The following is a 22,536-nucleotide window of genomic DNA, read 5'->3' on the forward strand; positions in this document are numbered from 1 at the left end:
TGGGGTTCTGAGGCCTTAATTAAAAAAACGACTCGGCTTTCTTTCGTAATCAGAGAACTGGACTTTCTTCTTCCCTTCAATGTCTTGTTAATTTTATTTAGCTAAAATAAGGAAATAGACAAGCATTAGATTTTTCATTGTGTTCACAGTTATCGTCACTCTTAGGCACCCTCCCCCAATTTCTTTTCTCTACAAGAGAAAGCCCCAGATATGTCCGAGCAGCTCTTGCTTAATCTCCGCCTGGGAAGTCACAGCGGAGGGCAGAGAGGTTCCGTGGTGACTCAGGTGGCTGCTCCGGCTCGGGGACTGACTCCGAGGCCAGCGGGGTATGCAGGCAGCATAGCTTCCCTCATTACCGATTGGCTAGCCCCTTTATTTCCCCTTCTAACCAGGTACGTACTCTCTTCTCTGCAGGCAGGCGAGCACGAGAGAGATTTTGCTGAAAGGGCAGTATGGAAAGTACAAAGTCTGGGGAATTGGGGGGGGGGACTTTTACCCCTCCTTCCTCTCCCTCCTGTAAGAGCGGCCAGCAAAGCAGTTAGGGGTTTGGCTGCTGCTTTTCTTTAGCTAAACACATCGCCCCCCGCCCGTAGTCCACCCCGCCTTCCTTCCAGTTGGGAGCAGAGAATGAAGGGCCAGAGAGCAGGGGGTTGAGAGGAAAAGGGATGGGGGTGTGGAGCGGTTGGAGAAGGACCTACGCCAAGAGTTTTTAATATTACAGTTTAATAGGTTTCAGAAGGCCCCGCAGAGAAATGCAAATAGGATGAAATGTCAGAATCAAGTGGGATTCTGTACTCTAGCTCAGCCGCTTTAATCCTGTTTTCTGCTCAGATTTTTTGGGGGGAGGGGTGACGGCGCTTAAAGAGGGGTTTGGGAGGGGCTTGAGGACGAACGACTGTAAGTGGCTTCTTCGGCTCTAAAGCACATCAGCTTGGGATTGTTTTGGGCAGGGAAAACTCTTACCACGCATCCATACCCCCACCTTCGTTTCTATAGGAACTCCCCCCCCCCCTTAGAAGATTATATAGACACTCACCCGCTGTCGCCTTGACCTCTTCAAAATATTAATCATTAACGATCTGACACTGCGTTTCAGGGAGGGACTGGGACTAGGAAAACTGCGTTTGCTTCCCCCTGCCCCCCACCATAGAGAGAATGAATGGTGGCTTTGTAAAGAAAAAATAAATCATGTCGCTTCCTCCCTCCTATTCTACACACAATTGGATTGTTACTGCACCATCCTCCATGGTTGTGCAACTTGGAAAAGATCTGGGGGAAAAAGGAGATGTATTCTGTGTGTGTATGTGTGTGTGTGATAGGAGGAGGGAGGAAAAAACTAAAGAGAACAGGGGGTTAGGGAAAAGAACAGCAAACGGCCTCAAAGCTCTCCTTTCTCCTCTGGTTCCTCTGGATCCTACAAACTCTGTAGTCCTCGTCCCTTTGCCAGGTCCCCAGTACGCAGGAAATTGACAGCATTCCCATTAAACAGCGGAATGAAAAGAACTGAATTGCAGCTACAACCATCTTCTACTATTTTGATCAGTCAGCCCAGACTGGGAGGGGGTTGGGGGAGGAAGAGGGAGGAGGAGGGCAAGGGCGGGGGGGGGGGGGGGGTCCACTGGTGGAGAGGGGAGGGCTGCCTGGAAACGGCCGGGAAAAATTCTCACCACCAGTTTTGATCATTCAGCCCCGCCGAGGGGAGCCTGGAAACTGCTCGAGCCCCTTGGTCCATAATTGGTTTTATAGGAATGGCTGAGGGCCAAAGTGTTTACATGAGCGTGATTGGCAGCGTAGGGAGCCAATGAGAGGTTTACTATGAGATCCTGGCTGGCCAACTCGGGAGGAGGAGGGAGCAGGGGAACAATGCTGGTTTCATTGCTAAAGAGTTGTCCTCCCCCCCCCCCCCCCGATTTTCTATGGGATCCTGGCTTTTTTTTTTTTTTTTTTTTTTTTTTTTTTTTTTTAGATCCAGCGAGAGGAACTTGAAAGGGGGTTGTGTAATGTACCTTTTCCAATCCCGGGCTGTATATGGAGATTTGGGATTCTTTAAACCAGTGCTACCTGGATTTTATTAAAAAGCGGGGACCTCTGGAGAAAGAAAGCTGGATTTTCCAGGAAAGCAGAGCAAGCCGGGTCGCAGAGCCTGTTTGCTGGAGGGTGGAGGAGTTGGCGAGCCGAACGGATGGACTAAAGGACATTTTCATACCAAAAAAAGGAAAGGCGGGCAAAAAGTCTGAGTTGGATATAATTCCCCAGAGTGAAACAAGAACGGGGGGCAGGCGGCAGGATGGCCGAGAGGCGAGGCGGTTAGGCGGGAAGGGGATCATCCGCTCCAGCAGGTAGGTTTTCCCCCAGTCTCTTATTTTTTGGAAAGTTAAATAGTTGCTTCTCCCACTCGGGTCTCCTAACACTTAGCTTTTACCTGCCCTGCTCAGCCTTCACTTCAACCCTTTCCACCCTCAAAGAACTTGGGAATGCAAGGACTTTCCTGGGGTCTGAGCTGCATTGAACTCTTCGACTATTCCCCATTTCCCCCACCTTAGCCCCCTCCCTAAGACTTTCCCTTCTGAAAAATGCAACCGGGAAGGGGGGGATCCCCACTCCATTACAAAAACACCCCAGCTTTCCTCCATAGCCCTGCAGACTGTGAGAGAGATGGGGAGAGGGAGAGACATTTTAGATTATAGGCTGTTTTTAATTAAAAGCCGGAATTCAGCCATTTTAACTGCATTTAAGGGAGAAGAAAAGTAGGAATCATCCAAGGCAGCGCACAGAATGATAAACCAACCCTTTCCATAATCTGAATAAGAAGCTTCAACTTTAAGTCTCCATTTTTTTGTCCTGTATCCATCTTTTAAAGACAGTAAAAAAAAAATTTTTTTAATCACGTGAAGCTCATCTACCGCTGTGCTTAAGATGGAAAACATGTATCCAAGGTTGTGGTGATATTAGATTTTTAAAAGTAAATGTTTCATCTGGTAACCAGAGAATTGGAGAGAGGGGAGGGGGACGAGGGACGGATGAGCTGTTTGTAAGTAAAAACCAGGTTAAAATAAGAAACCATTAACAAAGCTGGTAAGAGAAGCCCTGGTAAATGACTGGAGGTAGATATTTTTGGTTCAGGGTATTTTAAGCTTAAATTATGTGCAAGTCCAAAGGGAAGGAGAATGTGGCAAACTCCCTGCTAGTATTTACTCTGTAGATAAGACACCAGAAAAACCGAATACTGGAGACTTGTCCAGGAGATGTGGGACTCTTAAGACTGGGGAGAGGTTTGGGTTAGTTTGTTCGGGGGAGATAGCTGCTGGGGTTTTTTTGTATAGTTAAAACATATATGTATATATAAAACATTTCGGCTGTTTGTAATTGCCCATCCCGCTTGCGTTTGAAAAGAGAGGGAAAATGTATCCAAACTGATTCTCCCTTCCCCCAAGAAATCAGCAAAGGACAAATCTTTTAAACAAACAGCTTTAAATTGGAACTTCGGGAATATTTACCAAACATGGGGGTGGGGAGGACGAAGGAGGAGGATACTCCCTCTATTGAGAATTTTAGGAGTCAGATTTTAGGAGGGGAATTTTTTTTTTCAGTTTATTTTTTTTTTTTGAGGGTGACTGAAGTAGACTTGATACCATCGCCCACCCACCCCCAACCTTTCAATTGCCCACCGCCATCCCCCAGGTTAAGGTTAGCGACCTCCCTTTTCCATACAGAGTTTCAACGAAAATGAAACCTTAGCCTGTCCCGTTTTATTTTAAAATTTTCTACCAAATCCTAAGTTTAGTATGTATGCCACGTCTCACGGAATTTTCTGAGACAATCTTGTCACAGAATGGGAGGAAGGAAAGAAGAAAAATCACGACTTGATTAATAAAAGCATTGTAAAACCCTTGCCCCCACTAGTTCAGCGGAATGGGAATCTGCTTATGGTGGATTCAGGAAAAAATAAAATTCAAAAAGGGGGGCAAAAAAAGGGAGATGATCTAAACTAAAGAACTAACAAGGTTAAATATTAAACTTGTTCCATCAGATACCAAGCAAATGTTTAATGAGATATTTTAATCTTCAGAAACAAAAGATTTCATAGTTTTTAAAGCTGAAACATGTGACATTTTGGAATAAAACATTTCAGCGGGTGGGATCAGGTCTTTCCGAGAGAAGCAATACTAGCCTTCCCTTCTCTGGTTTAGAATTTCTAGAGAAAGGGGAAGGGAGGAGGGGAAGCCTATGAAAACTGCCCTGGAGATTGTGTGTGTGTCGAGGGGAGTTAAAGAAAAAAAAAGCAAACTTCATTTTTAGTAATATTTTGAAAGTCTAGATCTGAGGAAGACCGAACGGGTAGAAAGCAGCGGTGATTTTTAAAAATTGAAATGCGATGCTCCTTTTATATATATATTTTTGGCTACGGAAATACCCGCTGGGTCTAATGAGCTGCCTTTGCCCCATTCAGGGGCAAAGGGAGACTTTGGGGGAGAAGACACTTGGGAGATTTTTCAGAGTGGTTTCCCTTTTTTGGTGGTGGAAGGGGTGTTGTTTGTTTTTTCTTCGGGCCGGGAGAGTTCCGAGGGCTCCTGCCTACCTGCTGGCCCGGCTCCGAGCGGTGCTGCAGTACGGAGGAGGGAGCGGTAGGAGGAAAGAGCTCTAACTCCAGTGTTTGTGTCTCTGATCTCTCCCCACCGCAGGCAAAGAAAATGCCCCCAGCGGAATCTCCGCCGGCCGAAGACCATGGAACTGCTCCGAGGCTTATATTTTAAACCCCTCTGATTTGGGGTGTGTGGAGGGGGGAGGGGCCCTGGAAGGGGGGGCGCCTGGGGAGGGGTGGAGGAAAACGAAACGGCTTGGAAGTTGGCACTCAGATGATGGATGGCCGAGATTTGGGGCCTCCCCGGTCTGTCCACGGCCCCCCCCCTCCGCTACTGTCCGGGTTGGCAATGGAGAGCCACCGGGTCGGTGCTGCCACGGCCACCGGCCGCCTGCCTTCCTCTTCTGGCCATCTGGCCGCCGGGCTGCCGGCTCCTCTGCCGCCGGGAAAGTACATGCCGTCGGGAATCAACCTCCACTCGCACCCGGGTAAGTAAGGGTCTGAGGTCCCGGCACTCGACCTCACTTCCCGGTTACCGCTTCTGGCCCACTCTGTTTCCCCTTCATTGGAGAGCTGTGGCCTCCCGACCCTCCTGAGTTGCATTGTCCGGAGGTCCCTTTGGATTTCTAAAATCTGATATAAATAAGAACTGCCGACTTGAGGCAAAGGGGATCTTGGAAGATCCAGTATTGGAATATTGAGAAGGGGAGCAGGGAAGAATTTCTGATAGGATTTTTATTCTTTCAAGTAAATGCACTTGGAAATCTTCCCTGTCTGCTGCTCCTGCAACACTTTCAGTCCACTTGGGAGTGTTTCCTTGGAGGATAAGGGAGTCTGAACAGATCATCTCCTGGCTTTAGGGACCGGATCAGAGAGTTGAGCCCCTTCCCAAGAGGGGTATCGGGCATAGATAGCAGCTGATTGAATTTTGTTAGGATTTCGGAAAAGGAGAAATCTAGATGTTTCATTTCCTTTGGGACAGGGCCGGGACTGGAGAACTCTCGAAAGCTTGAGAATCCTTGGAGGCTTCAGCAAGAGAGTTCATTTCGTGCCCGAGCTACTCTTGCTTGGCTCGACTGGGATCGAGCCTGGGTTGTTTGGCTGAGACAGATAGAGGCTACCGGAGTTAGGATCGGGGAAAGAAGACAGCTCTGTCTGTGAAGGAGCTTCCTGGGAAAGATTTGCCCTCCACTGAAAAGCATGTGTTCTGGGAATACAGTGGGCAGCTGCTTCAGGGGCAAGAGATTAATTTACACTGAACCCCTTTTCCTCTCCTCACCCTCTGAGTCTGTCCTGTCCCATAGGGTGCGGCCTCCGGCTGGCTTTGGCTTCTCTGCTTAGGGGGAGTTGACCTCCCAGCCCAGCTAGTTGGATATATTCCTGCGGCAGGAACCAGGAAGAGAAAGCCGGGGGCAGAGCGGACTTCGAGGGGATTAAGCAGGTCCAGGATCCTTAAGAAGTCTCGCTTTACAATATCCTTCCTCCCCAGTCCCCAGTCCCCAGTCCCCGGCCTGGGAGAGCTGGTTGACTGTTTTGTGACCGACCGCTGGGTAGTCAAGCTTAGGGTTGGGGAGGGATAATTCCTAGGCAGCTTTTATAGAGGCAAATCCACCCGAAGAATGTCGTTTTCAATTTTAGAGCATTTTAAGATACTAAGACAAAAATCCCGCAAAAATCAGAACGATAACTTTTTTCCTTAAAAAATATCTTTTCTCACTGACTGCCCTTTTTTCCCTTTAAGATTTGTTTACTAAGACTTTTGGAAACTCCAGTATGTTTAATAACATCCAGTCACTCTCCTCTTTTCCACTGTCTCAGTCTCTGAACTCCTACCGCTGACTGATTCCCAGATGTTGGGCAGTCAGACTCCTAGCTGTACCGGGACTGAGCTTCAGAACTGCGGGGGAGGGTAGCAGAGGGCTCTACTGACTCGGGGTGGTGAATTGCCTTGTTCGATTGTGGCTCTTTGATGTCGCAGCTGTCGTCTGCAAAGTTGTGCGGAGACCCCCTGCCCTTCTGCGGTTCAAGACTTTTTTTTTCCTGGGGTGTGGAGAAGGGGGTTGCTGTGATGACAGTAGACTTTGCTAAGGTGACAAGATTTTGTGTGTGCTGCTGCAATCAACTGCCTCCCTTCACCCTTCTGCAATGAATGACTTTGAAATTTTGCAAACCTGATTGCCAACATCTGCAGAGAAGGAAGCTGCCCAGATCGAGGGGAAAGATTTATGGGCTAGGGAATGGTTGGCAGTGCCAATTTTCCAGGTGCTGAAACGAGAGGTGTAAAATGAACAAAGCAATAAAAGTGAACACATGGGCACCGGTCCCCCACTCCACCCTCTCTATCCCCGGACCGGCTGGAACTAAATCCAGCTTTCGGCAGTCTACTCTCGGTTACCTTCTAGTGACCCTCTCCGCTCAGCCGAACTAACATTTGCACACGATTTACTTGAAATTAACGACTAGTTTTGCTCTCTCTGAGCATGGAGTCCAAGAGCTAATTGGCCCAACTAACTTGGCCTGGAGAGAGAAAGGAATTTTGTTTTGTTGGACTCCAGCTTTGGGCCCTTGCTACCCACCACTTGTCCGCGCAATTGTGACCTGTCACATTCTAAGCTTCTCTCTTGCCCCGTGTTGTTTACCAGGTCATGCCGTCTGTTCCCTCAGCAGTTATGGAAGGAAGTAGGAGGCTGAGGCGGCTGCGGCGGCGCGCTGGGACGCGTAGCCTAGGGCTCGGACTATGAGGGGCTGTGGGAAGGGAAAAAGAAAAGGGACCGAGTTCCTGAATCCTGGAAGCTGGGGTCTCTGGAGAAAGGCGCCGAGGGCCACCGGAATGCGGAATCGTCCCTCTTCCTCGCTTAGTTTTCCAGCATCCTCCCGGTCCTTCTCCTTCCCCCATAGCTTCCCCCTCACCATTTCTAGACAGAAGAAGCATTCCAGAACCTATCATTAAAATTTAATTCTTCTCAAGAGCAGGGGGCTATTTTGTTTTTCTTTTGAGGGTTTTTTTTTTTTTTTCCCCGATCGGTATTTTAGGGCGTTAACTCACTGGAAAATGTTCGACCGGTGGCTGCAGCATTCATTTGAGCGCGGGGGAAAGGAGAGAATGTATCTAGCGGTGGGAAAATCTGAGAGGTGGGGTTTGTGGGGTGTTCGCAGTCTGACTGACCGGGGGATTCTCTTTCCTGCCTCTGCCGGGTCGGATTGGTCCCAGCCCCGGAGCTGACGCCTCCCTCCCCTTCTCTCTACCCCCAGTCCCGGGGGCCCAAGTCGACCTCTTCCCGCTTTCTCTCTTATTTATTTTGCGTGTTTAACTTTTCAGGAACCTGCCCGGGAGCGGATCGGAGGGACAAAGGGTCTTTGTGAAGCGACACTGTGCAGGGGGTGGGGGGAGGGGTGGGGGCGACCTCTCGGAGCTTGCGGTGACCTAGAATGAGGGACATCGGGGGAGATAAAGTGGGGCGGGGCGGGATTGTGTGCTGGGGTGTAGGGAACCGACGCGGAGGAGGGTCTTAGCCCTAGCCTAGCTCTGGAATCCTCAGGGTGCCGCCGCGGAATGGATAAGTGCTTAGCGCTCTCGGTCTTTCCTAAGACTGTAAAGTGGGGGTGGGGTGGGGGAGAGTGCAGAAGGATAAAAAGCCTCGCCTGTTCCCCCCACCCCCAAAAAACCCCGAAAAAATGTGGTCCTACGCTTTGCTTATGAAAAACCTAGGGTGAGAAGACCCAGGAGTTCTGGCAAAACAGTTAGCCTGGCTTAGACCAATGGGCTGATCTTGCGGTGATGACCCTCCCTAGGCCCGGCTAAATTCAGTGCTCACTGGGCCTTGAAATGACTGGAACTCTATTCCCTTCCTGGCGTCTGGCCCGGATGGGCAGGAAAGGAGGGAGCAAGTCCGTACTAGACGCCACGTCTGCCTCAACCGAAGAAATCCCCTAGTTAGGAAGCAATAGGGGGAGGGAATCGGGGGAGGGAGTCACCTGACAGGACTGGGATTGGGGTCGATCTGGGCATTGGTAGGAAAAAAAAAAAAGGGACTAGATTTGGGTTATTGTGGGATGGGAATATAGCAAATTAGTTAATAGCCCTGCCTTTTCCCAGGTGCAGACTAGTAGGTCCACCCCCACCCCCCCCTTCACCCCTCCCTATTAGGAAATGTACTGCCTGGAATTGAATGCAATTTTGGGAAAATGCTTTTGTGGAAATTAAACGTAAACCCAGTCAGGGGTCTGGAGTAGGGGTTTCTAAACTTAATCCCAGAGGTAAACTGGGCATTCCCCTTTTCCCAATGACGGGGCAGGGGGGTGAAAGGGGGCGGCACGGGCAGTCCGTAGGATCTTTTAGGACTTTGTAATTATTTCCGCTGGTTCTATTTTGGTCTGCCTCAGGCTTTTTTATTAACTGGGCCTGGCCAGTCACCCTACCCACAGCCCTGGGGCAGGGGCTGGGCTTAATCCCAGAGCCCAGACGTCGGCCTCCGTGAAATTAGACCTGCTCTGGGCCAGCCTCTTTCTTCCCCGCTTCCACTCACCATTGGCTCCCGGGAGTAGCCGGCCCTGACTGGGTCAGGTAGGTGACTGGAGGAAGGTGGAGCCAGGTTCGGTTACGAAGCTCCCTGCTCTTTGTCCCTTCCACTACTGGGACGGGGAAGCCGAGAGTTAACGCTTCCTGGTGGACGTTTAGGGCTAGTTTTTCTGTAATTTCCTGGACTACCTCTTCTCTTCTTCCCCTTGGGAGAGAGCTTTTAATTCTATTTTGTAGGGAACATTTTTTTTAAGTGCTTTCATTTACATTTTAAATATTCAAAACAATTATGAAGCGGGTAACTTGTTATTACTCCCATTTTAAAGATAAGGAAACTAAAGTCCAATGAGATTAAATTTAATTTGCCCAGGGTCACATAGCTGGTTTGTGACAGATATGGGACAAGGATCCAGGTCATCTGACTGGGACCAGAGTTCAGTTCTTTGAACTCTTGTTTTTTTTGCCTTTCTTAATATTCCCCCGAACTTACACAGTGCCTGGTAAAATTATAGGCACTTAAAAATGCTAGTTGACTCTTTTCAACACTGTTTGTCTTTCTGGAAGCTAATCTCTAAAGCGTTAATTTCTGAATATTTGTTGACTGATGTCATGAAGGAAATGTCAGAAGGGTGTGTTAAACCAAGAAAAAAGCTTTCCTGTAAAAGGTCGTCACATATCAAGGGAGGATATCGGTATTGTCTAAAAGCTTTACTTCGCTGGAATGCCGTGTATTAGATGGTTGAAATCCAGATTGAAATCTCCTATTTTTCTTTTCAGGTATTCTTACCTGGATCTTTGTCTATGTATTTTTTAATTTTTTTAGAGTTTATCTTTTTCATAATAGCAAATATCGTATTTAAATAAGGGCTCAATGTTTAATATAGATTCATATGAGCCTCGCATAACAATCCTGTAAGATTGGTGATTGTGGCAGAATGATTAAATACCATTGATTCCGTTTCTACACAAGCAAGTGCAATTCTTTCATTTTTACAAATGAAGTAAAAGGTTAGTGGTGGAATGATTTGCCTAAGATTATGCAGGGCTAGCTTCTGACTACTGCTCTTCTCAAAACACAAGGATGTCTTGGAGTTTGGCGGCTTCTTCATAATTACTTGGATTTTATTATTGTTATTTATTTATTTATTATTCTGAATGGGGTCTGAGGTAGTAATGCTGCCCACCAGGCTTCCTTTGGTGCCCATTGCTATGGTTTTATTTCGGTTTCTCATTGCCGGTAGCTCCACTCCTTGAGGGTTTATTTAGGCTAAGCATGGAACTTAATAGCAGTTTCCTCTCACTGGAATACTAGTAAACTATCTCAAAATATTCTCAAAAATACTAGTAGAGTCTCTTTTCTCCCTTTTTCTTCCCAGCAGGGCTTCAAGATGAAGTGGAAGGGTCAGAAGACTTGACTTTGAAGACCCTATCTACTTGTGTGGCCATAGACAAGTCACTTTACTTGGCTGAGCCAGTTTCCTCATCTAGTAAACTCATTGGAGCAGTAGTTTTTAGTGGTAGAACCTCTTCATTTTGCAGATGAGGAAACAGGCCAAAATGGGTGAAGTCATCTTCCCAATGTCTTTGAGCTACTAATCGAAACAAGTAGCATTTGAAATGAGGTGCCTGGATTTCCAGATCCAGTGATGGTAATGCTGCTTGCCAGTGCTATGTGATAATAGTTAACATTTATATAAGCACTTTAGAGTTTGCAAAGAGTTTTATATTTTCCCACTTGATCCTCAAAACGTTGTGAGTAAGTGTTGTTATTATTCTCATTTTACAGATGAGAAAACAAGCTGAGAGAGGTTAATTGACTCATCAAGCTAATAAGCACATGAGGGAGGATTGGAACTTAGTTCTCAGGTTTAAAGTCCGGCCCTTTATCCATTGTTCCATCCTGCATAAACATAGGATTGTTATTTTTTTCAGCTGCAGGGTGCTGGACATAGGTTCTTTCTTTGAACTTAGCCCTTATTATGAATTTGTGGCTTTAACTTTGATCAGAAAGGCGCTCTCCTTACAAGGGAGATTCCATGTTTTTAAACATCTCTCCTATAACTAAGCAATAGTTGATACCATTCTTGCCTCGGCTGTAAATGACCACATATTCATTGGTTCCTCCCTAGGCATTGCTGCTGGACAGTTAGCATCAGGTAAAATCTATTTGGAAATTTGGGTGAGGCTGAAAGACTGAAAAGTCAGTTCAGCATTAGATTTTGGGAGGTGATATTAGGCCCAGAAGTCGGAGGTTATCTTGCTGTCAGCAGCCCCAGGCACTTCACCACAGTATCCTGGGAGCTCCCATAGACATTTCTTGTTTCTCACTAATAATAATAATAATGGTTAATGTTAATATAGTACTTGAAAGTTTGCAAAGTGCTTTACAAATATCTCATTTTATCCTCACAAAAACCCATAGGAGGTAGATACTGTTGTTTATTTATTTATTTTTACAGATGAGGAAATTGAGGCAGACAAATTTGAGTAACTGGCATAGGGTCATATGTTTGTGAATGAATGGATTAGTATCTGAGACTAGATTTGAATTTAGATCTTCCTGACCCCAAATCCAGAGCTTTTTCCATTGTGCTATCTAGCTGCTATAGGGTACAACAAAAATGTAAGGGAAATGTAGAGGAAATAGAGCTTGAAATAATATTACAAATTCTTAGTCTTATAACTAGAAGAAACTTTAGAGGTTATTTAATTCATGTATCTTATTTTATAGATGAAGAAAGAGTTCCTCAGGTCACATTAGTACTCTATAGAAAATCTGGAATTTCTAACTCAAATCCAGTCACTTTCCACTTACAAGTACTTTTGTTTGATACCTCAAAAGTATCATATTAACAGTAAGGAATAAGGATAGGTTCTAGACCTATAATTTTATTGGTGAATAGGTCTCCTGGATAAGAAAACTCATCTCAGGAAGGTGCATATGAGCACCTTCTCTGCAGTTTATGCTCTCAGAATTGCCTAGGACACTTAGGAGTTAAGTGACTTGTCTAGGGTCACACAGCTAGTAGATGTCAGGTGAAAGAGATGATTCCTTGGACTTTAAGTAAGACCAGTTTTTGTTTTTGTTTTTTAAATTGTGCTACACTTTATCTCTACATTAAAACAGAAATTCTCAATATAATATTGAGAACATAGGCTATTAAACCTGGGTGGGACCTTAGACTATGAAATAGCATCTGTCAGAGCTGAAAGTGACCTTAGAACAAAGAACATGAATAGCTTCTGGGAGAGACCTTTGAGACCATCGAACCATCCTTGCATGACTTCTTCCTCCCTCACCCCCCACTCCCCAGGGTCCTTCTAGTAAATGTGACCTAAAGTAATTGCTACTAAGTGTTAAAACCTGGCTAAAACCCAGGTATGAATAATTTTAGTCTAGTAGCAGCTAACACCTATGTTGCTGACACTATAATGTGATGTAGAGGGAGGTATAAAATACTGTCCCTACTCTTATCAAATGAGTAATATTTGTAAAACACGTATTGGGGCAGTTAGGTAACACAGTGGATAGAGCACTGGGCTGGAGTTAGGAGAACTTGAGTTCAAATTTTGGAGCACCGTGTTGTGACTCTGGGCAAGTCACTTAACTCCATTTTCAGGGGGATAGGAGAAGTAGTAAAGTACTTAGCTCAATGCCTGGCAGTTAATAGATACTATATAAAATGCTTATTTCTTCCTGTCCCACTCTAAAATACCCCATGTATATGTTTTTAAAATCATACATATATTTAGATCTGGAAAGAGATGTTAAGACATCATCCATTCCATCTTTCTTATTTTATCTGTGAGAAAAGGTCTAGAGAAGAGGCTTGCTAAAGGTGACATTGATAGTAGCAACTCTGCCAGTTTCACACAGATCCTTTAACTCTAAATCCACCATTCTTTCCACATTGGTACCTTAGTGAGATTTTAAGCTCTTTTTAGGGGGAGAAGGAAGGCAGGGTCTAGAATTTATACCTTCTTTGGTAAAAGTAGGAAACAGTAAGCCAACAGTATTGGAGAGTATTTGATACTGGTACTGAACTGTGATTGTAAGAATAATTGTGGGAAGATTGAGTTTGGGTTAGCTAGACTTCTCTTTTGGTCCTCCAATTTTTCTCAAATGGCCAAAAAAGGATATTTTACACTGTGATCTTTAATGTACTTTCTGGGCTCTAATATTCCATAGGATTCTGTGGGAAAAGTGGAGAGAACTATGCTGATATTTGGAAATAGGGTTGGAAATCTAAGATATATATATATATATATATATATATATATATATATATATCAACATATATTTATTATTTACATATATGCATACATATAAAAATCAAAATAACATCAAAATATGTGTATACATATATGTGTGTATGTGCATGCAATTAATGTAAATATAAAAGCCAAAAGAAATTCCTAATGATTTAACAGGTCAAAGGATACAAACAAACAAAAGAATTGCAAACTTGTCAGTGACCCTGGAAAAGATTGCTTCAGTTCATTAAGAGAAATGCAAATTCAGGCAACTGACATTTCACTTGGGTGTGGGGGAAAAGGCAGGCACACTAATACACACACACACTACTGCCTGTGAATTGTTCATTTCACTCTGGGAAAACAATCGAATTATGTAAGTAAAGTCATTAATAGTTGTAAAAAAACCCTTTAATTCAGACATTTCCTCTACTGGACTAGGAAATCAAAGGCAGAAAATTTCTATGTATGCAAAAATTTTGGTGTCTGAACGGAATTGAATTTTATTTTGTCATTTAAAAATGATGAATGCATAGGATTTATACAAACATGGAAAGATGTATGGCCATATTCAGAGTGAAGCAAGCAGAAAAACCAAGGCAATAATATGCACATTGGCTACAGTAATGTAAACAAAAAATTCCACTAAAATGAAGGAGAAGCTTGAGTAATTATGTCCAGCTTTTGGTCCCAGAGAAGAAATGAGAAAGCACTTGTCTCTTTTGGTAGAATCTGGGCAAGGGTGGCAAATATTGCAAATGCTGTTAATTATTCACTCTAGACCCCCCTGGCCAGTTTTACTTAACTCATTTTCTTTGTTACAGAAAGGCTTTTGTTACAAGAGAGGCTTATTTGTTGGTAGTAAGGGGATATGTCTGAAAATGACTGTGACATAAAAAGAGAATGCAACCTTTGGGAAAAAAAATTTAAATCTACCCTTTAAGAAAATGATAGGAAGGATGGGGCCTTAAAAACCCAACTGAGAAGCTTGAACTTGATCATCTTTACACAGTAAAGGTTCATCTTAGATTCTAGAGCAGGGGATATGATTAAGTGATATTTTAATTCATTACAATTTAACAATCACTGCTAAGAATACAGTCCTCTAGGAGATTGCAAGAAGAGGAGAGGGGGAAATAACATATACACCAATAAGTAAGATTGGTAAATAAGTAAAATCAGGAAAATTGAGTATGGAGAAAGCGACAAGGGATTTAAGCCCTGAAGAAAGGACCAGCATCCTAAGGATCAAAAATGAATTAATTCCTGTCATGGGGGTACTACTCCTGTTAGAAAAGATGAGTATTGAATTCTAGCCAAGTAGTAGTAATGATAATGGTAAATAGTTATCATCTACTTTGGCAGGAATATCATCATTTCTAATAGGGAGTAAGAAGAAATAAGTCTGAAAACCTAAATGGGAGTAATGTTGTGAATGCTTTAAAGTATGAAGCTAAGGAATTTGTAGTTAATCTAAGGATGGGACTGAAGGCCTTTGAGTAGAGGAATGAAGTAGTCAGAGGAAAATCATTTTGGCAAGAGGATGAAGAACAAATTGGAGGGGGGAAAGACTGGAAGTAGGGAGGACAACTAGGAAACTAAGGCATATAGTATTTGGGTTTTGAGGATCTGACTTACGGTAAAAGGAAATCAGTTCATGGTATATGAGATGAGCTAAATAGGAAGGAAGTTTAGTGATTGTTTCAGATCAGAAAGAAAGAATGAGATATAGGAGAGAGTCATTTTGTGGAGAATCCTTCTCTGTAGGGTGAATATAAATGGGGAAGTGTGGGAAACTGAGAATGAGTAAGGCTGTAAACTTTCCCATATGTTTACTAGGTATGCCATCCGGACCAGGTCCCTTTACTTTGTTGATAATCAGTTTCTTTTTTATAAAATGAGGCTAATAATACTTCTGCTATAGATTGAGATATGTATAGATATATAGATACTTATTGTACACATATGTATATATGTGTGTGTATATATATACATATAAATATGTAAGAGTAAATGAGATAACATGTAATCTTTTATTGTCCACCTCTTCATGACTTCTTTTTGGCAAAAATATTGGAGTTGTTAGCCATTTCCTTCTTTATATATATCTATTTCTATATTCTCTCTCTTTGTTTCTTTCATTTTATATATACACACACACATATGGATGGGTAGCTATGTGTATATATACACATATATTTATGTGTATATATATACACACAAATATAGATGAGTGGGTGGATGTTTCAATCTCTAATACAAGTATAATATATGGTAAAACAGATTCCCAATTTTGTCATATCATACGTATGTATATGTAAGTATACATACCTCCCACAGAGGTATATATTTATATGTGACATGACAAATTTGTCTATATATGTATGAGATGTGACAGATTTGGGAATCTATTTTCCTTGATGTTTTGTAACAAAAAAAAAAAAATTAAATAAGTCTATGAGCCTATAGGGAAAAAATATTAATAATTGAACTTTATGTCCCAGGGCCTGATTGTTTAAAAAAAAACAAAAACAACTTTGTAAACTTTGAAAAGCTTTGTACCAGTTATGAATGGCTGGAGAGACTGGAGATCATTCTGTGTTAGGTCAGGATTTTGGAAAGCCTAGGAGACTAGACAGGCATTATAGGACAGGGGAAAGTGCATCACACATTAGGAATTGAGACCTGAGTTCCAATTCCAGTTCTTTTACTACCTAGTAATATCTTGGATAGATTATTTTTATACCTCTCTGGGACTAATTTGCTGAGAGAGTAACTTTTAAGAGTTCCTTATTGATCAGTATAATTTCAAAGCCTAAGAAGGTAGGAGCTAAAGTTTCCAGACCTTGATCCTGGGACTATTGCTTATAAACATCTGATCTAGTTCCATTGTGAGCATGCAAGTAAATTAGATTAAATGGGATCTAAATTTAATCAATTATGTTAATTGACTCTAATTATTAGAAAAATGAAGAACTATAGTCAAGTTAGGATAAAGTGTTGAGAGTTGGAGAGGGCTGATACTGATTGAAGCCTGGACTTCCAAAACCCACTGAAAAAAAAATGAAGACAATTTAAAACTTCCTCAGCACCCAAGTCCTTAATTTTTTAATAATAGAGATTGCCTTAAACTCTACCTGGTTTGGGCACAGCCATCCCCAATGTCAGAGCTATTAATAGCTGATAATAATAGCTGGCATTTATATAACCCTGTAAGGTTGGGAAAATGTTTTACATAGGTTAAGGGAGCTAGGTGACACATGGATAGATCACTGGGCTTGAAATCAGGAAAGTTCATTTTCCTGACTTCATAGCCAGCCTCACACACTTACTAGCTGTGTGACCCTGGGTAAGTGACTTGACTCTGTTTATCTCAGTTTCCTCATCTGTAAAATGAAGCTGGAGAAGGAAATGGCAAACCACTCTCGTATATTGACCAAGAAATCTCTACAAAGGGGTCATGAAGAGTTGGACATGATGGAAAATGACTCAATAAATAAAAATTATATGTTATCTTATTTGCTTCTTGCAACTACTCTGTGCTCTTATCTTCATTTCTCCAAGGTCATCAGACCTTTTTGTTAAGCATTTGCTTCAAGATTCAAACTCAAATTCTTCCTGACTCCAAGTTTTGTACTTGGCTACAGCTACCTAAAGTTCAATACGTTAGGGCAATCTTCCACATTTTTATATGACCTTTTAATAAGTGCACATTTTAAATTCCTGGTAATTTCATTCTTCCTGATGGCTCAGTATTTATTTCGTGGTAGGTCTTGTTCCATATTGGAAAACCTAACCATTCTGCCAAATTTGACACGATTGACTAACCCATACTCTCCTGAATGCCCTTTTTCCTGTCTGAGTTTTTATGATGCTTCCTTGTCCTTCCATCTTCCTGGTTATTTTCCTACCTCTCTAACTGATCCTTCTCAGTCTCCTTTTCTGGATCATTCATTATCCATGTTCTACTCTTTATGTGTGGGTTTTCCCAGGGCCCTCTTCTCTCTTTAACCTCTCCCTTTTGTTTTTTTTTCCCCTCGTTTCCTTTAGTGGAATTATCTCATTCCTAGATCTATATAGCTAACTCTTTTTCCTGAACCTACATCATTATTAAGCATCTATTGGATATTTCCATCCAGACGTCCCATGACATCTTGACATATCCAAAACAGAACTCATCTTTCCCCTACCACGCTCTGTCTTCTCTCTTCCTAGTGTGTCTATTTCTCTTAGAGAGTTCTACTCTCCAGATACCCAGCTTGGTAATTTTGGAGTCATTCTCCCTCACCTCTCATGCCCAATCGTATCCCAGTTCTTGTTTGTTTTACCTTCATAACATCTCTCAGATCTGCCTTCTCTCCATTCATAGCCATCCTAGTTTAGTTTCTCATTATATCTAATCTGTGCTATTGCATTTTCCCTCTGATTTGTTTCCCCTCTCATCCAGACTGCTGCCAAATTGATACTCCTAAAGCAAAGGTTTGCACCCCTCCTCAGTAACTCATAGTTCAGAGATTGAGCTCTAAAGATGGACTTCTAGCCCTGTTCAGTCATTTTACAGCTGTGGAAAATAAGACTCAGGTCCAAGGCTTGCTAACTCAGACTTTTCAAAGGTTACACAGGTGGTCAGTTACAGAGCTGGGGTTTGAACCCGTGTTCTCTGACTTCATATCTTGCTCCTTTCCCATTGTATCATACTGGCTGACTCCGTTTTGCCTCTTGATAAGAGATACATTTTGCTTGGCATTGTAAATTACTCACAATTAAGGCCCTGCCTAACTTTCCTTAATGTTACGAACTCTGCAGCAATCACTGCTACTTCTGAAAGTAGACCCTGATCCCTCCCTCTCTCCCTCTTAGTATCCCCAGCTTCTTCCAAGAATCCCAAGTCTTCTCCCAAGACAAGCCCTAGATTTGTCTCAAATGCTCAGGTAGGTTGTGGTGGAGTTTTCAGAAGCAAAAGAATGGCATTGAGTTGAACATATGGAAGAGAAGTGACTAAGACTTCTCTATCTCATTTTCCTTTTTGTTAGGGGAACTGAAAGGAATTGTGTTGTTGGTTGTTTAATTATGTCCAATTCTTTGTAACCCCATGGATCATACTATCTGTGTGGTTTTCTTGGCAAGGATACTGGAACAATTTGCCATTTCCTTCTTTAGTGGATTTAGGCAAACAAGTTAAGTGACTTGTCTAGGGTCACATAGGAACAGGATAAAGGATTTGCTTGGGGTCATATAACTAATAAATATATGAGGCTAGATTTAAATTCAAGTGTCCGTGACTCCTGGGCAACTAGAGGGTACAATTTTTTTTTAAATTATCTACAGTAATTTTATTTTATTTTTTAAAATTAAGGCTTTTTTATTTTCAAAATATATACATGGATAATTTTCAATATTTACCTTTACAAAACCTAAATTTCTTCCCTCCTTTCCCTCCACCCCCTTCCTAGAGGGCAAGTAATCCATTATATATTAAACCTGTGTAATTCTTCTATACATATTTCCACAAATATCATGCTGTACAAGAAAAATCAGATCAAAAAGGAAAACAAATGAGAAAAAGCAAAATACAAACAAACAACAAAAAGAATGAAAATACTATGTTGTGATCCACACAGTTCCTTCAGTCCTTTCTCTGGGTGCAGATGGCTCTCTCCATCACAGCACTGGGATGATATAATTTTTAAAAATAGTATTTTACAAAAAATAGTATTTTATTTTTCCAAATACATGCAAAGATAGTTTTTATCATTCACCTTGGCAAAACCTTGTGTTCCAATTTTTCTCCCTTTCTTCTCTCCTCTCCCCTCTCCCCTCCCAGCAATCAATCCTATATTCTTCTACACATATTTCCATATATATAGAAGAATTGTACATGTTTAACATATATGGGATCAGTTGCCATCTTGGGGGGAGGGGGTAAGAAGAGGGGAGGGAAAAAAATTAGAACACAAGGTTTCATAAGGGTAAATGTTGAAAATTATGCATATGTATATTTTGAAAATAAAAAGCTTTAATAATTTTTTAAAAGATAAAAATAAACATATTTCCATATTCATCATGCCACATAAGAAAAATTAGATCAAAAGGGAAAAAAACCAAGCAAGCAAACAACAACTACCAAAAAAGTGTAAATACTATCCTTTAATCCACAGCCTCCATAGTTCTCTCTCTGGATGGCTCTCTCCATCCCAAGTCTATTGGAAATGTCTTGAATCATCTCATTGTTGAAAATAGCCAAGTCCTTCACAATTGATCTAGATGGTAGTTTAGGTAGAAGGTTAGACCTGGAGTCAGGAAGACCTGAGTTCAAAACTCATCTCAGATATTTATTAGTATGACCCTAGGCAATTCACTTCACTCTGTCTCACTTTCCTCATCTGTCACATGAGCTGGAGAAAGAAATGGCAAACTGATCCAGTGTTTTTTACTAAGAAAACCCCAAATGGGATCAGAAAGAGTTGGACAGGATTGAAAATGACTAAACTTCCTGACTCCAGGCACAGTGCTCTATCCATTGAGCCACCTGAATTGTTTAAGGACCACTGTGAGTGCTGGATTTGTTAGATGGGGGAGAATAAAGGCTACCTTGTACCTGATATAGCTATATCTTTATATAGATATACAGATATATACATACGTATATATACCTATGTCTTAGCTTGAGTGCTTGTAGGGGAACAAAGGACCCTTTTACCTACATCTGGGGAATTCTATAGTGACTCCACTTAATTTATATTCTGAGATTTTCCAGAGGTCAATCTGGATAAAGATAAAATGAGACTAAGGGGGTGATTTGGAGGATCCAGTTCATATGAGCTCAAAGGTATTATTATTATTATTCATAGGCAATCCTTTCCAGGATACATTGAGGAGAACTAATTGGCCATATCTTAAGGGACATTAAGTGACCCCCTCCCCGATACCCAGTTTCTCATCTTCTGGCCTGAACGAGGGCCCAAGGTTTTTCCAGTGTACCTGTCTGCTTCTTTAAGGGGAATGAGAAATCTTCAGAAGAAATACAGATTTTCCTTTGTGCTTCATATTCAGTTGGTCTGCTTGATCTCTAAGGTTCCTTCCAGTTTTTACAAATCTGTGAATCTACTATGTTATTACCATGGTGACCTGTGTTTTCTAGGACAATCTTGACTTCAGGAAAAGGGAGTACACTTATGAATGAGGCTTTTCGAAAGAGAAGTATCTTTTGTCAGATTGCTGCAAATGATTTCTGGTTGAGAAAGTGTGGTTGTGGTATTGAACCCCTCATCAACCTGTGTTTGTTTGTACGGGGCTGGCGGGGTGGAAGTAGAGAAGACAAAGGGACAGAAGGCTTGATTTAGAGTCCGGGGTTTGAGCATCTCATGTCGTTGAGAGCCCAGGCTTTGGTCCTTTCTACTTGTGTGATTCTGAGCAGGTCATTTTATGACCTCTGAGGATCATACAACAAGATCCCTCTAGCTCCAACAGAAAGCCCCATGTTGATGTCTTGCCTCTGAAATAGCTGTGTGATACTGAGAAAGTCCCTTAAACCTCTCTCTGTCTCAGTTTCCTTATCTATAAAATGAGGATAATAATAGCACTGACTTCATAGGATTATTGTGAATATCAAGTGAGATAATCCACAGCACTTTGCAAGTCCTCTCCCATTTTTGTTGGCTCCATTTGGATATTGGAGTGGTTATTTCCTTTTCTGGCTCATTTTACAGCTGAGGAAACAGAGGCAAATTGGATACAGTGACTTGCCTAGGGTCACACAGCTATTAAGTGTCCAAGGTCAGATTTGAACTCAGGATGATGAATTTTCCTGACTTCAAGCCTGGCAGGCTATCCACTGTACCACCTGGAGGCCCTGAAGTACTATATAAATGCTGTCATCCTAAGGAGGAAGATAGAATCCCTGCTCTCAAGGAATTTATAATCTGAATTTGACAAATCTATACCATTGAATGGTATAGATAATAAGAGCTATAAGAGGAAAATAGGTGAAAGTTTTCACAGCAGTCGGGAAGGTTTTGTATGGAGGTGATGAGACTGAAGAATGAGGGGAGCTTGAATAGGTTAAGTGGAAGGAAACTGATTCTTGGATGTGTAATGGTTTGGTGGGGCTGGGCTTTCAGACTTGTTCAGACTACAAGGAGGATGTATGTCCTCCAGATTGGCCAGGCTGGAGAGGGGAAAAGCTAAGGATGACTAAGGTGTTTGTTTCTGGCCTTGGGGACTGAAGATCAGGGTTTTATTTTTGATTATTACTCCTTTGTCAAGTCCCTCTGATGATGCTGAGGCTGTTTCCTTCCTGTTAAAATAGGGACACACAACTCTTACTCATAGGATTGTTGTGAGACCAGGCAGAATGCTTTGTAAATGTGAATTGTAGCATTTGTTTTCCCAAATGGTATGACTGTCTTTGTGGAGTCCTTCTGATGGGTCCTCCTTGATATCCCAGAATTTGTAAGTTTACCAAGGGGTTAACTGGGGAATGGGGGCACTGAGCCTGATTGTGCCTAATCAGCTAACCAAAATAACCTTAGACAATAACTGCTGACCTACTTGCTTCTTGAGGTCTGAGATTCTGTTATTGTCTAGGCTTTGTATTTTGCCCATTTTTTTTTGCACACTGAGTCACTCCAGGTGGTTAGAAGGGAAAAAAAGCTTTTATTAAGTGCTTTCCTGAGTGTCTGACCTTGGGCTGAGATATAGATACAAACAAAAAGAAAGATAAACTCTGTTTGTAAGGAACTTGCATTCTTATTGGGAAAGACTGTATATAGAAGAGAGCAGAAGGAAGAGTGGGAGGTGAGATGAGGGAGGTACCTATGTAGAAAAGAGAATCAATAGCCTAGTTGGGACTGGGAATGAAGAACAACTGGACTGGACCCCTGTCCCATGGAAGGCTCTAGGAGGAACTTAGCAATGAGAGAAAGCCCCCGGTGCCGAGGAAGACTATGGTCTGGAAAGACTCTGAAGTTTGGAGGTATGTGAAAGAGAACTGGAGGGGAATGAATGTTCAATTGGATTGCTTTTTATTTTGGGAAAAGGTAGTAAGTAGCCCCCTGGGCTAATTGCTGTTCTAGTACTGGATATCTTATCTCCCACCTCCATGCATTTGATCTCCTTGAAAACTCCTCCAGTTAAATTTTTACTTTCTTGAAAACAGAGGCTGGCTTGTTTTTCTATTTAT

At 42.3% G+C, this 22,536-nt stretch overlaps 1 protein-coding gene and 1 long non-coding RNA gene across 9 annotated transcripts in view; one reads left to right on the forward strand and one right to left on the reverse strand.

Annotated features, from left to right (window-relative positions):
* Positions 1–218: 218 nt before the first annotated feature.
* Positions 219–22,536, forward strand: part of TNRC18 (trinucleotide repeat containing 18) — a 156,773-nt gene continuing 134,455 nt past the window's right edge. For 6 of the 8 annotated variants that reach the window (XM_031940786.1, XM_031940804.1, XM_031940795.1 and 3 more), the window contains exons 1-3: positions 220–392; positions 1,967–2,339; positions 4,683–5,070. In XM_031940786.1, coding sequence (XP_031796646.1) covers positions 4,857–5,070 — 214 coding nt within the window. In that variant the 5' untranslated portion in view covers positions 220–392; positions 1,967–2,339; positions 4,683–4,856. Of the gene's footprint in view, positions 393–1,966; positions 2,340–4,682; positions 5,071–22,536 lie in introns of all 8 variants that reach the window. The other 2 variants (XM_031940819.1, XM_031940826.1) reach the window with 1 other exon arrangement.
* Positions 6,323–7,866, reverse strand: LOC116419658. The gene is made up of 2 exons (XR_004229926.1): positions 7,629–7,866; positions 6,323–6,847 (listed from the first exon to the last, which is right to left on the reverse strand). It is a non-coding gene; the product is annotated as an uncharacterized LOC116419658 (long non-coding RNA).

Source organism: Sarcophilus harrisii, chromosome 1, assembly GCF_902635505.1.
Source record: "Sarcophilus harrisii chromosome 1, mSarHar1.11, whole genome shotgun sequence".
Taxonomy (NCBI): Eukaryota; Metazoa; Chordata; class Mammalia; order Dasyuromorphia; family Dasyuridae; genus Sarcophilus; species Sarcophilus harrisii.